The sequence below is a fragment of the Molossus molossus genome, unplaced genomic scaffold, assembly GCF_014108415.1.
Source record: "Molossus molossus isolate mMolMol1 unplaced genomic scaffold, mMolMol1.p scaffold_m16_p_16, whole genome shotgun sequence".
NCBI classification, from domain to species: domain Eukaryota; kingdom Metazoa; phylum Chordata; class Mammalia; order Chiroptera; family Molossidae; genus Molossus; species Molossus molossus.
The window spans coordinates 4169742-4185193 of record NW_023425351.1 but is presented as its reverse complement, the minus strand read 5'-3'; the positions used below and the strand labels follow the sequence as shown (position 1 = coordinate 4185193).

General features: G+C 38.7%; 1 protein-coding gene across 2 annotated transcripts in view; it reads left to right on the top strand.

The window, feature by feature from the left end:
* Positions 1-15452, top strand: part of NBN (nibrin) — a 36006-nt gene continuing 20554 nt past the window's right edge. Inside the window, exons 1-9 of one of the 2 annotated variants that reach the window (XM_036264178.1) lie at positions 1-226; positions 1317-1471; positions 1991-2121; positions 2998-3146; positions 3539-3698; positions 6230-6333; positions 9136-9253; positions 9789-9982; positions 12252-12349. In XM_036264178.1, the coding sequence (XP_036120071.1) occupies positions 1435-1471; positions 1991-2121; positions 2998-3146; positions 3539-3698; positions 6230-6333; positions 9136-9253; positions 9789-9982; positions 12252-12349 (991 nt within the window). In that variant the 5' untranslated portion in view covers positions 1-226; positions 1317-1434. The remainder of the gene's footprint in view (positions 227-1316; positions 1472-1990; positions 2122-2997; positions 3147-3538; positions 3699-6229; positions 6334-9135; positions 9254-9788; positions 9983-12251; positions 12350-15452) is intronic. The other variant, XM_036264179.1, reaches the window with a different exon arrangement.

The following is a 15452-nucleotide window of genomic DNA, read 5'->3' as shown; positions in this document are numbered from 1 at the left end:
TCCCGGACGTCCCGCGCCTCCTACCGGGTCTGAGCTGCGTACAGCAGGGCTGGGCTCTCCGAAGCTCCCGCTTGCTCTCTGTTGTGGTTCCGGGTGCTGTGCGACCCCACGGACGTCACTCTCAGGCTCAGGTTGTAACTCCGGGGCGCGGCCTGAACCCCCTCCTCCCGTCAGCATTCTAATTAGGTTGGATTCACAAGAATCCACAAGTGTATTGGATGCCACGGTGAGCATGTATATATCCCCCAGAAAAACAACAAGAAAACTCCTACAAATTGTTCTGGGTTCACCAAATCAGTGAAATTTAGGGATTCTGCGGTGCGGGGCACACTTTTTTTGTGTTCCGTTTAAGAAAGATTTGCTAATTCTTGATAATTTTTACGTTTAAAGTATTTATTTTACTGTCATATTTAGATCTACGATCCATATGGAGTTGATTTTTTGTGTGTGTATGAGATACAAGGTCTGTCTTTACTTATTTTGTAGTGTTAACCAACATCCCTCAAGATCATTACTGGAAAACAAAACAACAAAACAAAAAAACCTTTCCATCATTGCTCTGTACTATTACTTTTGAAAATTTAAATTGCTTTATATGTGTGGATCTTTTTTGGGTCTTTCTAATTCAACCCATTTGCCTATTGTCTAGCCTTGTGCGAATAGCACACAGACTTAATAACTTAATAACTATCACTTTAGAATACATTTTGTTACATTACACAGTGCTTTTGAAAACCAGAACTTCTATGACCAGAAGTCATAGCAGTCACTTGGTTGGGTGTAGGATGTGGAATGGATATCAGCGCAGGACGAGGGGCTCCTGAAGTGGGAGCAGAGCCTGCACCAGTTAGGTCCTAAGGGAAGTGTTAAGAATTCAGCTCCTGACTAGATGAAAGTGTACCATTATGAAACAGAGAAGTTAAGAGAGGTTGATTGTAATTTGGAGAAGAGTAAAAACAATAAGTTGGCAGGGTGAAATGGTTATAGTCACCATAGTCGTCAAACACCATCATTAGGATCCATACAAAGGAATTACTGCAATTTAAGAAACTGCAAATGCTTGGAATTACATAAGTGGTTAGTACGTTAGTGTCTTTAAGTATGAAGTTTCCTTACGTTGCTTTGTAATTAATTGCCAAAGCTATTTCCATTCACAATCAGAAAAAAGCAGATCATCTAATGGCCAACAGCTGAAAATGGGATCCATACTTCCCAGACCTTTAATCCAGTACACATCCATAGATTGCGCTATTTTCGCCTAGCCACCAGGTGGCGACCAGGCGCCAAATTGCCCTCCGCCTACTTTTCCTACGCAGGCGCGGTCCCGGGAGCGCGCACGTCACAGAGCCCGCGAGTTTGCGGGAGCCGCGGCCGCGCATATCTGTGAGCTGAGGTTTCGCAGCAGCACGTCGTCCCGACACTAAGACTGGATCCATGTGGAAGCTGGTCCCCGAGGCGGACTCGGCCCGAGGTGAGGCGGAAGGGAAATGATCAAGAGCCGATTTCCCAGGGACATGCTGGGGAGAGAGGGTATGAGGAGCTCTTCCGGCTCGGCCCCGCCCTTCTCGTCATCTTCCGGCGACGGCGGGAGGCGGGGCGCGCCTTGCGAGGGGGCGGGGCGTCGGACACGTCACTGTAGCGGCGGCGCGGCCCTCGCGGCCCTCGACGCGGCGCCACCCCGCAGGTTTACCTAGAGGCGGGGCGGGCCGCGTGTTCACCGGCAGCTGCGCGAAGGTCGATGCGCAATAAATTTAGACGTGAACGGGGTGGAACGTTCGCGCTTTTCAGCATGGTTTTCCTCTAGTCTGCCTTCTGCGTCCTGCAGTGAGGCTTTGCTGGAAAAACACGCTTCATTTGGGAGCGCACTGTTAACATTTAAAGAGCAAAGTGAAAATACTTTATTGGAATCTTGCCATACCTGTTTATATGTGCACGCGTGTGCGTGCGTGTACACGTGTACGTTTACCAGTTTCCTCTTTAATTTTCTTAGAACCGTACCGACTTTTGACGGATGTTGAGTACGTGGTTGGAAGGAAGAACTGTGGCATCCTCATTGAAAACGATCAGTCCATCAGTCGCAGTCACGCTGTGTTAACCGCCTGCTTTCTCAGGACCGGCCAGGTGTGTGACTGGTTGTACTTCAGTGGCTCACAGTCAGGGCACAAAAGATTGCCTTGCTGCATATAGGAAAGTCTGTAGGAACTTTCACTTTATAAACCTATTAGATTCTTTTTAAATATTTTTATTTAAATAAAGGATTTGAGAGAGAGGAAGAGGGAGAGAAGCATCAATCAGCGGCCTCCTGCACGCCCCCTACTGGGGGTTGAGCTTGACTGGGAATCACCCTGAGGCCTCCCTGTGCAAGTAAGGCCCGACCAACTGAGCCACACTGGTCAGGGCTAGATTTTTTTAATGTTAATAAATTAAATACATTTTTGGGTGGTACCAGTGGTGTTTGTTTATTTTGATATTTGAAATTTGTGTTCCAGTATTTTACTGTTCATTTTAATGGTTTAAAAACGCAGAGGAAGTAGGACATATATATGTATATTGACCTAAACATTCATTGAGTCTTACTGTGTGCCAAGCCTGGGGATGGAGCAGTGAGTATCCTGCGTTAAAGGGTTTGTGCACCCCTGTGAACACAGGTATTTTCCCTACAAGGTGGGTTTGCACAGTGGGAACCGATTTGTTTTATTAGAGAAAACAGCTGTTGTTCCTGCCCCACAGTTCTTTTGAATGGCTTTGAGTTTGTTTGGCTTGGTTGGTTGTTTTAATTACAACCTTGGGTGATAAAAGTACTAAAACCAAATATAAACAGCTGTGCTCGTGGTCATGTTGGCGGTAATAAGAAAGAAAAGCCATTATCCAGTAAGTGCTGGATCTGTTCAGTGATATTTAGGTTTTGTATCTCTATTCTTACAGGTATAGAAAAACATCATTGAATATTTACTGACTGGTAGAACACTTAAATTGTTTGTTGATTTTTTTTTCCAGAGTCAAACACAAGAAATCCCTGTATTGACGATAAAAGATACTTCTAAGTATGGTACCTTTGTTAATAAGGAAAAAATGCAGAATGGCCTTTCCCAAACTTTGCAGACAGGGGATAGAGTTGCTTTTGGAGTGTTTGAAAGTAAATTCAGGTAAGAACTTTTAAAGTTGATATTAAAAATGGAGCACTTTATTTGCATCAGTCACATTCTAAAGCACATGGAAGTCTAATTTAGTTTCTACTTAGCACAGCGGTGAACTTTGTACTGTTTGTTGTCAGTGGGTCTTGTCAGTCATAGGAAGTGACCAGAGGGAGGAAGAGTTTGGGGGTGCCCTTGGAACCTTGATTCCCATAAGTGAAAGTAGAATGTTAACTTCGTTGTTTTTTGTTTGCAACTCCAGATTTAGGGAATATTTAGTTAGATTTTATTAGGTACAAAGCTTAGTAATACATAAAAATTAAAATAACACGTGTTTAAAGTTCTATAAGTTGCCATCTCTATACCCGTGATAACAACTTTATGTAATTCATTTTCATTTGCAGAGTGGAGTATGAACCTTTGGTTGCTTGCCCTTCTTGTTTAGATGTCTCTTGGAAAACTGCTTTACATCAAGCCCTACTGCAGCTGGGAGGACTTACTGTAAACAGTTGGACAGAAGAATGCACTCACCTTGTCATGGTATCAGTTAAAGTTACCATTAAAGTAGGTTGAATGCCTCATTATTATGTTAATGAGTTCTGTGAACTCACCCACTATGCATAGTTGTTTTTCAAGTCATTTACTGTAAACCCTTCAGAACTGTTAGTTGTAGATTTATATATGCCAACCCCATATTTTATTATTTATTTTTGTTACAGATGTTTCTCCTTTCTCCCCCTCTAGACACCTTCCTCCCGATCCCGCCCCCCCCAGCATTGTTGTCTGTGTCCACTGATTATGCATATGTGCATATAAGTTCTTTGGTTTATCTCTTCCCTTCCTGTCCCCCTCCTCAAGGTTTGTTGATTTAGCATTTTAAAGAATGATTTACGTTATTTGTTCATCAAGAAGTTTATTCAGTGTGTAGCTTGTGTTTTTAGTCTGAAAGCAAAGTGACTAGAGAGCAACTGCCAGTCTTCACAATTAGCATCTTCTGCCTCCTCATCAAGTTGTCTTCCTCCAGTCTGTCATCTCATCTCACGCTCTTTTATCTGGTTTAAGGCCCTAATCATAAATATTTATTAAGTTCTTGTAGTTTAGTATTACCTTAATGTACCTTCACAATCTAGAGATTTTAAGTATGTACATTTAGAAGATGCTGATTATTCATTAAAACAGTGATATATTTTGTTGTGTTTGCAGATTTTGCATCTTCATCAGATTTATTTATATCCAAAACTAATTGAAGAAAGACATTGGGAGGTGATTCATCTCCTATTAAATAGATTGATCCTACATATATAGAATTGTTTTAGGTTAATATCTATAGTGTAAAGCAACAGATATTTAGATTTCTTTGTTAGATGATAGGAAAATCCTTTAATATTTAATATAATTAATTAAATAAGATCGTGTTATAGCTACAGAGGTGTCGCAGAGAAGGTCTTGCTGCTCAGATTGAACCTCATGTCAAACTTGTGTCTTGGTGAGGTTATTTCTGACCAAGGGTTATATCATCTTTGCAAGTTTATGAAATTGATTTATAAATTCAGCAGAGTACTTATTTATGCCAGTACACCCACAGGTAACAGATTCATAAATCATGTGTGGACTCTCAGAAATCAAGGTACCTGAGAAACAGGACATAATCATGCTCTTGCTTGGTGGCTATGAAATAGGAGCCGAGTATATGAGAGTCCTGGAAACTAGCGCCCATTCACCAGAGCACACACTTTCAGTGATGGGATCCGACAGCCACCCTGTGAAAGTCCTGAATATAAATCAGTGAAGGCTTGTAGAGCCATCCTTTTCGATACTTCTGATCAATCACATGCCAAAAAAGAAAACCTCGTCATTACTTTTTTGGTAAAATTTCCCAAAGTACAGACAGGTTAGCTTATGTGTTTAAAATCATTGAATGTTAGAACAAAATAGAACTTCACATTTAGTTCAATTTTTATTTTCTGGAGAGGAAACTGAGGCACAGAGCAATTAAATCCTTTGCCCAGGATTACATGTTTTGGAGCTTACTCAGCCCAGTGTTGAATTGCGCACTTTTGCTTCATAAGTCAGTTATTTCATTTGTTGATGCCTTTCAGATTCCATTCTTGAGAGATACCCCAAATTGCTTGCTCACATTTAGGTAATATCATGTTATTAGAAGCATACTTAAACAAGTTCCTTCCTTAGCTGGATTATTTCCAGACTTATGCTGAATCTTCTTCATTTGTATTACCAGTGGAGGTATTTCCTAATCTTTCTCAAATGTTGTGGATATATCTTATTTGAGGCTGACATCTTCATTCACTTGCTACTTAAAGCCCCTACCCCATCTATAAATACTTACTTTGAGCTTTTACTTAACCCCAAACAGTTATTCCTTTGTTTACTTTCTTGAAAAAACCTTATTTCGTAGTCACAATCTGTGGAAAGGTAGGCTGAAAAGGTCTTCTCTTTCATGTTTCTCTCTTGATACAGTCTTGTCTCGGGCACATGTTACATTGCCTCGATCCTAACATATTTTTTAGCATTTTAATGTTTTAAAAATTGGAATACGTTTTGTAATTGATGTGTGTTTTATATTATGTTTTTCCACGTCCCCAAAGAAATTTATAAGTTAATACTAAATATGGTGGTGTTCATAAGTGAGTGATTATGTTGGGATTTATATACTAAATTAAGCAGTGACTGAACTGACTTCTATTATATAGACTGGTTTCTTTCTAGAGAGATGAGAGGGAAAAAGAATAGAATAGCCCCTTTGTAGTCTATAACTTAAAACTTTTCTTTAAAATAATCTAGCAAAGCCCTGGCCAGTTTGGCTCAGTGGTAGAGCATTGGCCTGCAAACCAATGAGTTTCAGGTTCAATTCTGGCCAAGGGCACATACCTCGGTTGCGGGACCAGGTTGTGTGGGAGGCAACCAGTTGATGTGTCTCTCTCATTGATGTTCCTCTCTCTTTCCCTTTCCCTCTCTCTCCTCCCACTCTATCTGAAGATAAATAGAAAAATATCCTCAGGTGAGGATTAAAAGTAGATAATAAATAAAATAAGCTAGCACGAGTATAGGTATTCACATACATTTCCTTCTTTCAGACAATATGTGCACTCATTTGTGGACGTCCGATTGTAAAGCCAGAGTATTTTACTGAATTTCTTAAAGCAGTTCAGTCCAAGAAACAGCTTCCACAAATTGAAAGGTATATTGTGTACTTTAAATACAATAAAATATGGCATGTAAAATATGATAGCACTAATTTTTTTTAGGTTAATTCCCTCTTTAATGACTGTTTCAGGATGTAAGGTTATAGTTCAGTTTTATTAGTGAAGTTTTTTTTTGTTAGTATGTAAAGAAACGATCCCCATATTCTGTGTTGGTTGTTTTTTATCTTGGTGAAACAAGTGTTACGTATATGCTAATATTTAAAGAAATACACTGAAGGGCAGTGACTAGCACAAAGGTGCCATTAGCAGAACACACCGGCCAGTGCCAGGCGTCCTGCATGTGGACACTCCCTGGACTGTGTGGTGCAGCAGCAACCTGTCTGGGAGCCAGAGGATTCCCAGCCAGAATTGTGACAGTACCAGGGCTGGGAATGGAGCTCTCTTCTCCTGAGAGTCACTTAACTCCTTTGAAGAAGGAGACTAATGCCTGTCCTGCTGAGGATTTACATATTTAGTGTTAGGTATTTTAACTACTTGTATATACAAAGTCTGAGCACGTTGCCTGGCATCATAATAGGTGCTTGTTAAAAGAAATTTTGCTAATTGCAATATGTGGGGAGATTCATAATAGCTTACTAGCTAGCTTTATTTATTTATTTATTTATTTATTTATTTATTTATTTATTTCTATTTATATGCTTTGCTAAATTTGTGAACCACCAGGCTCAATGATATGGTATTAATAATGTTTGAAGTAATATAAACATTACATTAATTACATTAACAGAACGAGATCCTCGGATTTTAAAATAGATGATTCTTAACCTTTTTTGAGTCCTAGATCCTGTGAGAACCTGAAACTTCACTTACATACCCCCAGCTAGCGTGGTATTTCAACAAAATCACATTTTCCCCTGAAGCCAATTTATGAACCTCCTTAGAGGAATTGATAAATGCTGTAAATAACGACCCTTGTTACAGAGTGCAAACCATCATTAATTCTAGATTACTTGGGATAGGTTACTGCTGCTGAGAGTATGTTTCATGGTCTTAGAGGGTTTCAAATTAGTCATTGATTCCTACTTACTGTTCTGATTCTCAGGTGTTTCTGACTTTAGGTTTGGCATACATTTTTTTTTTCTGGCTCAGTTTATGACTTTATTAATCTGAATGGCTACACAAAAACATTTCTGCCAAGAGATTGTTCAGTAACTCCTGATTCATTGTTAACTGGGAAAGTCTGTTACATTAGTCCATGCTTGATGATGGCAATTGAAAATCAGATTTTTAATGTTTTTTAAAAAAAATACGTAGTTTTTCCCTTAATCAGTTCCTACACCTACTGGGATCCATTTGATGCTTGTTGAAGACTTTTTTTTTTTAACTCAACTATTAAATAGAAAAAGGGTTACATTGAGTAGTAGGAATATGAAATAAATTGTTGTGGCTTTATTACATAACTGCCTCCTCTTTTAGTTCTGAAAAAAGCATTGTCGCTAGTCCTGGGTTTGAAATTGGAAGGCATGCTACAGTATTTTTACCTCACCAAAAGTACATCCTTTTTGGTGCAGTTATGTCTGCACTGTTAGCAAGAGACAGGGGAAGACAGGCTATAAGCCTCCTGTACCCGGCCCGATGTTGTCTATTTTTTGGTCAGTACCACACTGTCTTAATTACTGTAGCTTCATAGTGATTCTTGAATTCAGGCAGCATCAGTATTCTTAACTTTGTTGTTCTTCAGTATTGTTGGCTATTCTGGGTCTTTTGCTTCTTCATATAAAATTTTAGAATATGTCAGTATCCACAAAATGACTTGCTGGTAGTTTTATTGGGATTGCATTGAATTTACAGATCAAGTTAGGAAGAACTGACAGCTTGACAATACGGAGCCTTCCATTATCCATGGACATTAGTAATTTTTACTAGAAGGTAGAGGTAAGCTGAAAGGCTGGTCACTTCTGAATAGCTATAGCAAAATATCTGAGTATGTAGAAAGTTGAGACTGGACTGATGAGAGAGTTAAGGATTATCTGTTGATTTTTTCCTTTTTATTTTCTTTTTTAAATAATGTTTTATTGATTTTTTTAAAAAAGAGATAGAAATATCTATGTGAGAGAAACATCAATCGGTTGCCTCCTGCACGCCCACTACTGGGGATTGAGCCGGCAGCCCCAGCATGTGCCCTGACTGGGAATCGAACCTGGATCTCTCAGTCCATGGGACCATGCTCAATCCACTGAGTCACAGCAGCCGGGCTCCTCTCTATTTTCTTCTTTTCCCACATTTTCATTGGTGATTAAGATGTTTTTATAGCATTGTATTAAAGAGCTAAAAGATTGTATTTTTAAATCTTACTTTGGAGATTTAATTTAAACTGACAAAATTATGTAGAACTTAATTTCCTGAGCTTCCTTAAAGAGACCTGTAACAAAACACTTATAGTAGAAGTTCACAGAATTGGAGTACAAAAACTATTAATATATACTGGTTCCCAAGCAAACACAAGATGGTGGTAGAATCTAATCTTTATGGATGTCTCTCTCAGCTTTTGTAATTCATGTAACTTGAGTCGTATATATATTTAATTGTGTCTTGTTATGATTGTCAAAAAACAAACAAAAACCAGTTCTGTTGTATGTGGCACCTGTCACAATATTCTAGAAAAAGCATTTAGATGCTTTTTGTCATTTTGTCCTAGATAAAAACTTCTTTAAAATAATAAAATGGTATTATGGAAATTAAGCCTTTCTAGTGTCTAGAGAGCTACTCCATTTCCAAATTTAACAGCATGCATACAGAGTAGTTTATAATTAGAATATACTTTAATTTTTTTACAGTTTTTACCCACCTATTGATGAGCCAGCCATTGGAAGTAAAAATATTGATCTGTCAGGACGGCAGGAAAGAAAACAGATTTTCAAAGGGAAAACATTTGTATTTCTGAGTGCCAAGCAGGTAATGCTATAAGCTAAATTTTTCTAAACAAAACATTACACACGAGGAAAAATTAGTACTGTTTTCAATAGCTGTTAATGCATTGTCTTTTGAGATTTTTTGCAAAAGTGTGGCATCAAATAAAAAACTGCCTATCATGTACATGATTATAATATTCCTTAATATCCGTCAGTTGGCCTATTAATTAAGTTTACATAAATATGTAAATTGGGGTGGGAAGAACTGGTTTAAGTTCTGATTTGTTGGATTAGTGTTGAATGTCTTCCGTGTGCTGAAGTGGGAGTTCTAGGGTTTTAGTCTCGGGTGGGAAGCCCTGCCCTTCGGCCCTGTGGACAGTATGATGTTCCAAAGCTGCAGAGGCGCCTGTGAACCAGGAATTTTCTCAGAATGGAGGCCCAGATTTCCTCTTAAGGAGTAGGACCAATTCTATGTCAGTTCTTTCATTTTATTTCCAGATCAAATTCTTACAAATTTTAGAAAATACTCAAAATTAATTGTGGCTGTTATATTACTTTTTTCTTCTTTCCATTTTTAGCATAAAAAATTAAGTCCAGCAGTTGTTTTTGGAGGAGGAGTTGCTAGGTTGATAACAGAAGAAAATGAAGAAGAAGAGAGTTTCTTTTTGGCTTCTGGAACTTGTGTTATTGATATAGGAATAACAAATTCGCAGACCTTAATTTCTGACTCTCAGAAAAAATGGATTCATTCAATTATGGATATGCTCCAAAGGTACTTTATTATTCTTTAATAGTAAAAAAATACATATATATATGCAAGTAGGAGGCTTTGTATGTAACTTTTGGTGCACTCTACATAACAATGAAAAAGCATATACAATAATTATTACAAAGATTTCATTATATGTGGTTCTTGTATTTTGCTTAAGAAATCCTTTTCTATTCATGGATCAGATTATTCACCTATATTGTGTACTAGTATTTTGATATTTTGTTTTGAAATTTGTTTTTAATCTATCTGGAATGGATTCTGTTTATACCAAAGCTCCAAGTACATTGGAGCGGTTTGACTTTATCTTCCTCCACTGATCAGCATCCATTTTGCACCAACACTACATTAACACCGTCATGTCTGGCCAGTGTGGCTCAGTGGTTGAGCATCGACTCATGCACCAAGATTCCTGTCAGGACACATGCCCAGGTTGTGGACCTCAATGGGGGGCTTGCAGGAGGCGGCCAATCGATGTTCTCTCTCATCGATGTTTCCATCTCTCTTCTTCTCACCTCCTCTCTCTCTAAATCACTAAAGAGGAAAAAAAAAATAACACCCTCATGTCCAGCAGTATAGGCTCTCCGTCTGCTCTTCCTCAGAAGCACCCTGGCTATTCTTGGCTCTTTACTTTTCCACATACATTTTAGAAGCATCTTTCCAAAAACCTTTTTGGAAATTTGATTAGGAATTTTATTGACTCCACAGATCAATTTGGTGATAATTAACAGTTTTTCTCATTTCTCTGGAGAGATCTCAAATCCTATTTATTAGGTCTGCCTAGATACTACATATTTTCTGGCAGATAGTACATCTGTGGTAGGTATAACATAAACACATGTTATTTCTTAAGTATATCTTTTAGTTGTTTCCTGTTGATGGATAGAAATTTAGCTGAAATTTAGATACTATTCTTTTATTCCACAACCTTGCTATAATTCATCTGTAGTCTTTTTTTGTATAAACCATATCTGTAAATAATGACACTTCTGTCCTATTTTTAATCATCATGTCTCTGATACCTCTCTCTCTCCCTCTCTCCATATGTGTGTGTGTGTATACTTCTCTTTGTACTTCTTTCCCTCCTTCCCTTTCTCCCTACTTCTTTTTCTCTAATTTTTTTTTTTTAGGATTTTAGTAATCATAGATTTGCTTACAGAAATATTTTTTTTGCTTCTATATATGTATGTTGTGTGTCCCCTGGGACCTCCGGAGCCGTGTTGAAAGGGAGTGGTGATATAGCCAGATATATCTCAGTGTTGACTTCAAGAGGGTGCTTCTACTGTTTCCCCAACTAAGATAATGTAATGTCTGTATAGCAGTTATTAAATATGTGTTTTAAATGTTTCAACTTTATTTTATACAGCCAATCTTTATAACTAATTTTCATAGTATATTTATAGTTTCAAAAACCTTTAGAAGGGTAACAAAGTATCAATTTTTAATTACCTGAATTGTAAGTAGGTATATGTGGTCACTTGTTTATAATAATTTGTAAATTTTTTTTTAGTATACCACTATTAGAATTGCACATAAGTTAATGTAAGTTAACCCAGTCAATACATTAAAGAACAAATGTTAAAGCATCTGAAAAAGACCTTTTAAACTTCTGCAGCCTCTTAAAATATCTTGCAATGAGTATTAAAAGGAATTTTGTAGTTCTTAAAATTTGAGGTATAGTTTCTGTATGTTGCTTTTGTTTTATAAAATCAATCATTATTCACATTACAAAATAACAGAAGATAGGTTCACCATAAGATTCCTTTAATAAGATTCCTTAACACATGTAAATTTGGTAAAATGATTTAATTTACTAAACTTTAAATCATACCACGTCTAGATTCAGCTTATACATAGTTCTTTCTACTTTTCTCCCTCCTTCCCTTTCTCCCTACTTCTTTTTCTCCTTTAAGTTTTCTTTTAGGATTTTAGTAATCATAGATTTGCTTACAAAAATCTTTTTTATTGCTTCTTTTGAGTATTACTGTTGTCTTCTTGTCCTGAAAATTATAGCATTTTAGAAATGAAGGACCTGTATCCTTTACTCCAGACCTTTACAGATGAAATGCCTGAGTTAGTAAATGTGGTGGACTTGCCCAGTGTAACCTTACTCAGTGAGTAAGCCAACACTATGCATATTTGAAATTCTCTCCATATCATAAAATTCCTGGGCCCCTTAGGTGGGGGAGATAGATTCAACTTGACTTCATCTTAATAAATTTGTTAATTGGAATGAATATATCATAACAATTAAACTATTTTATTCTAATAGGCAGGGTCTTAGACCTATTCCTGAAGCAGAAATTGGATTGGCAGTGATTTTCATAACTACAGAGAATTACTGTGACCCTCAAGCCCAGCCCAATACAGGTAATTTATGTATTGTTTTTTTTAAATATATTTTTTAATTAATTAATTTATTTTTGTTGTAGATGTTTCTCCTTTGTCCCCCAGTCACCCTCCTCCCTATCTCACCACCCCCTAGCCAAGCATTATTGTCTATGTCCATTGGTTACGCATACGTGCATATAAGTTCTTTGGTTTATTTCTCCCTCCCGCTTATTCCCCTCCTCTGAGGTTTGTCAGTCTGAACCATACTTCTTTCTATGTCTCTGGGTCTATTTTGTTCATCAGCTTTTTTTGTTCATTATATTCCACAAATTAGTGACATCATGTGGTATTTGTCTTTCTTTGATTGGCTTATTTCACTTAGCATAATACTCTCCAGGTCCCTCCATGTTGTCTCAAAGAATCAAGTACTGTTTTATTGACTCTTTGGCAACTTTATTATGTAATTGACAATGGGCTGTATGCACATTACTGTGTATTTGCCAGGGGTCAGCATTTCCAATGCCTTTAAAACTCACCTTTTCCACTCAGTCATTTATTCACTGGATAAATATTTGTGGCTGCTGCGTACTGGGCACTATTCTACGTGCTGAAGGTACAGTGGTGAATAAAGTAAACAAGTTACCTGTTATTGTGAACTTTATATTCTGAAGGTCGGGATTCAGACAGTTAGCAAACAAACACTTCATATACATTCTGTTAGTGCCAAGTACAAAGAGAAGCTGAGAAACAGTGAGGTGTGGAGTGCTGGGAGTGGGCTGTTGTAGCTGGTGGTCAAGAGGGTGTTACTGCGGAAATAACTTTGGGGCATCACGCGTTCTGCGTGATGAGAAGGGGCAGGGTGGGAGGATCTGGGGAGCAGAGTTCCAGAGAGGAGGACCTGAGCACAGCTGTGTCTATGGAGAATGGATTCTGGGGTCCAGGAAGTGGGGATCAAGTGGAAAGCTCTTGTGGCAGTCCAGGTGGGGGCGCCAGGGGCCTGGGACTGCGGTGGCAGCTGTGGAGAAGCAGAACAGATTCAGGGTATAGCTTGGAAACAACTTGTAGTTTTGGCATGAGTCGCTGGTTGCTGGTGGTGCCATTTCTGAGGTGAAGGGCCAGTGCTGCAGTCAGCTCGGTGCTGGCTGGCACAGCCGTGTGCTTGCAGGCGGCAGCGCTTGCCCCTGCTGTTAGCGCATGTTCCCCTGCTTTTCCTGAAAATGAGCTGCTCTGGCCGTCAGGATGATTCATTTATTCTTTGCCGCTTGCTTTTGGACCCTAGATATTTTTATGTTTATTCTCCCTAGGATCTCTCCTTTCTCTTCTTTCCCTGGCTATGAGAGCATCCATTCTGTATGCCTGTATACATTTATTTTCCTATAGTTACTTGTCAGCAGTGATTGGACTTCAGCTAAGGGAGACAGCATACCTCACCGTGCACCCAGGGATATTGCTCACGTTATGGCCCACTGAATGCAGTTGGACAGTGTGCCTCCTGAGAGACTGTACTCTGCAACCTGGTTTAGACCAGCTAGGAATGTGCTAAGCTAGATTTTGGAAGGAGAGAGACATTAGAGCCTGATGGCCAGGAATTGGTTAGGTGTGTAGATCATTACTAGTAACAATTGGTAATAATAATGGCTGTCTCTTGAGTTTGCAGAGACGGAAGTGATTTACATACATCATCAAATTTAGTCTGCAAAACAATCTTTTTAAGATAAATGACATCGTCTGCACTTTATAGATAAGGGAACTAATGTACAGAGAAATTAAAAAATTAGCCAGAGATCATGTAGCAAATCATTTGATTAAACTGACTCTTAAGTGAAAGCTGCTATGATTTCAATGCTCTGCGGTGCAGAGAGCAGATACTTGGATGTGTGAAATTCTGAGAAACGGTGTGGGGCGATGGGAGCAGATGTGAAAGGACAGAGATCTGGTAACAGTTTGACAGGCTAGTATTTTACTCTGGATGAGAATGCTTCCTCACCAGCTGTCTCTCCCTTTCCCACTGAGCACACTAGGTATGTTTCTGTATGTAGCTGACCTTCACCTACAGTTTTAAATGCTTGTGAAGTTTTCAGTATATCCAAAGAATGTATTTTTCTGGAATTGTGTTATGTTGAGTATTTCCCCAAAATTCACCCCTGGAGTCAAAGCTAAAGACAACTTCCCAGCCTCTGAGAGAGATGCGCGTCAGTATGGATCCAAACAGCCACTTCTTGGAGACACTACACCACCTTCAGAGACAGTATGCGCTCTAGATACTGTTATTGACAGGATTTCTGTTCTGTTACAGAAAAACACAAAACAAACGAATCCTATCAATAATTGCAAGCTTTTAACAACACACCAAAAAACGTGTAAAAACAAACAATTGTGTCTGAGTAGCTCCGCTTGTCCCAGCCCCTATGTAGGACAACTGTCCTTTGTTTATCTTTTAGAAAACTAATTCTCAACTAGGTAAATGCTTCAGAAACATTTTTTTAAATGCAAATTTACATTCTCCGTAATTTAAAATATTCTGGGATATGGCCAAGACATCTTTTTGTTTGTTTTAATTGAATTTATGCTTGTGTTTCTCATACAAATGCCAAGAACCAGTGGGTTAGATTATCTAGGGAAGGACTAACTAGACAGGAGCCTCCTTTTATGTCAGTCGTTCCTCATTCTTACAAGACTTAAAGTACTCCCTCTGCAGCTGCTGCTCAGAGGCTGTTCCCATGCCCTCCCACAGCTTCTGCCCTATGTGAACCCTGCACATCTGTCTGTCTTGAGGGCTGCTTATCGGCCCCGTAGAGGTCCTGTCTCTATATCCATCTCTACAGTTAACATTTTACTTTGCCACTGCAATCATTTTCCCTTTAAAACTCTTACTTCTCACTCGATTGAGTAAACCCATAACCTTGTCTAGACTTGTGAGTCCTCGAGAGTTTAGCCGCAGCCTGTCTCCTCACATCCTCACTTTTTCAAATATACCTTACAGAACACACATGCACTTTTATTTCTTTTCTTTTTTTTATCCTCACCCGAGGACATTTTTCCATTTTTTGTTCAGGTAGAGTGGGGGCGGGAGAGTGGAACAGAGAGAGAGAGAGAAACATCGATATGAAAGGGACACATCGAGTGGCTGCCACCCGCACAA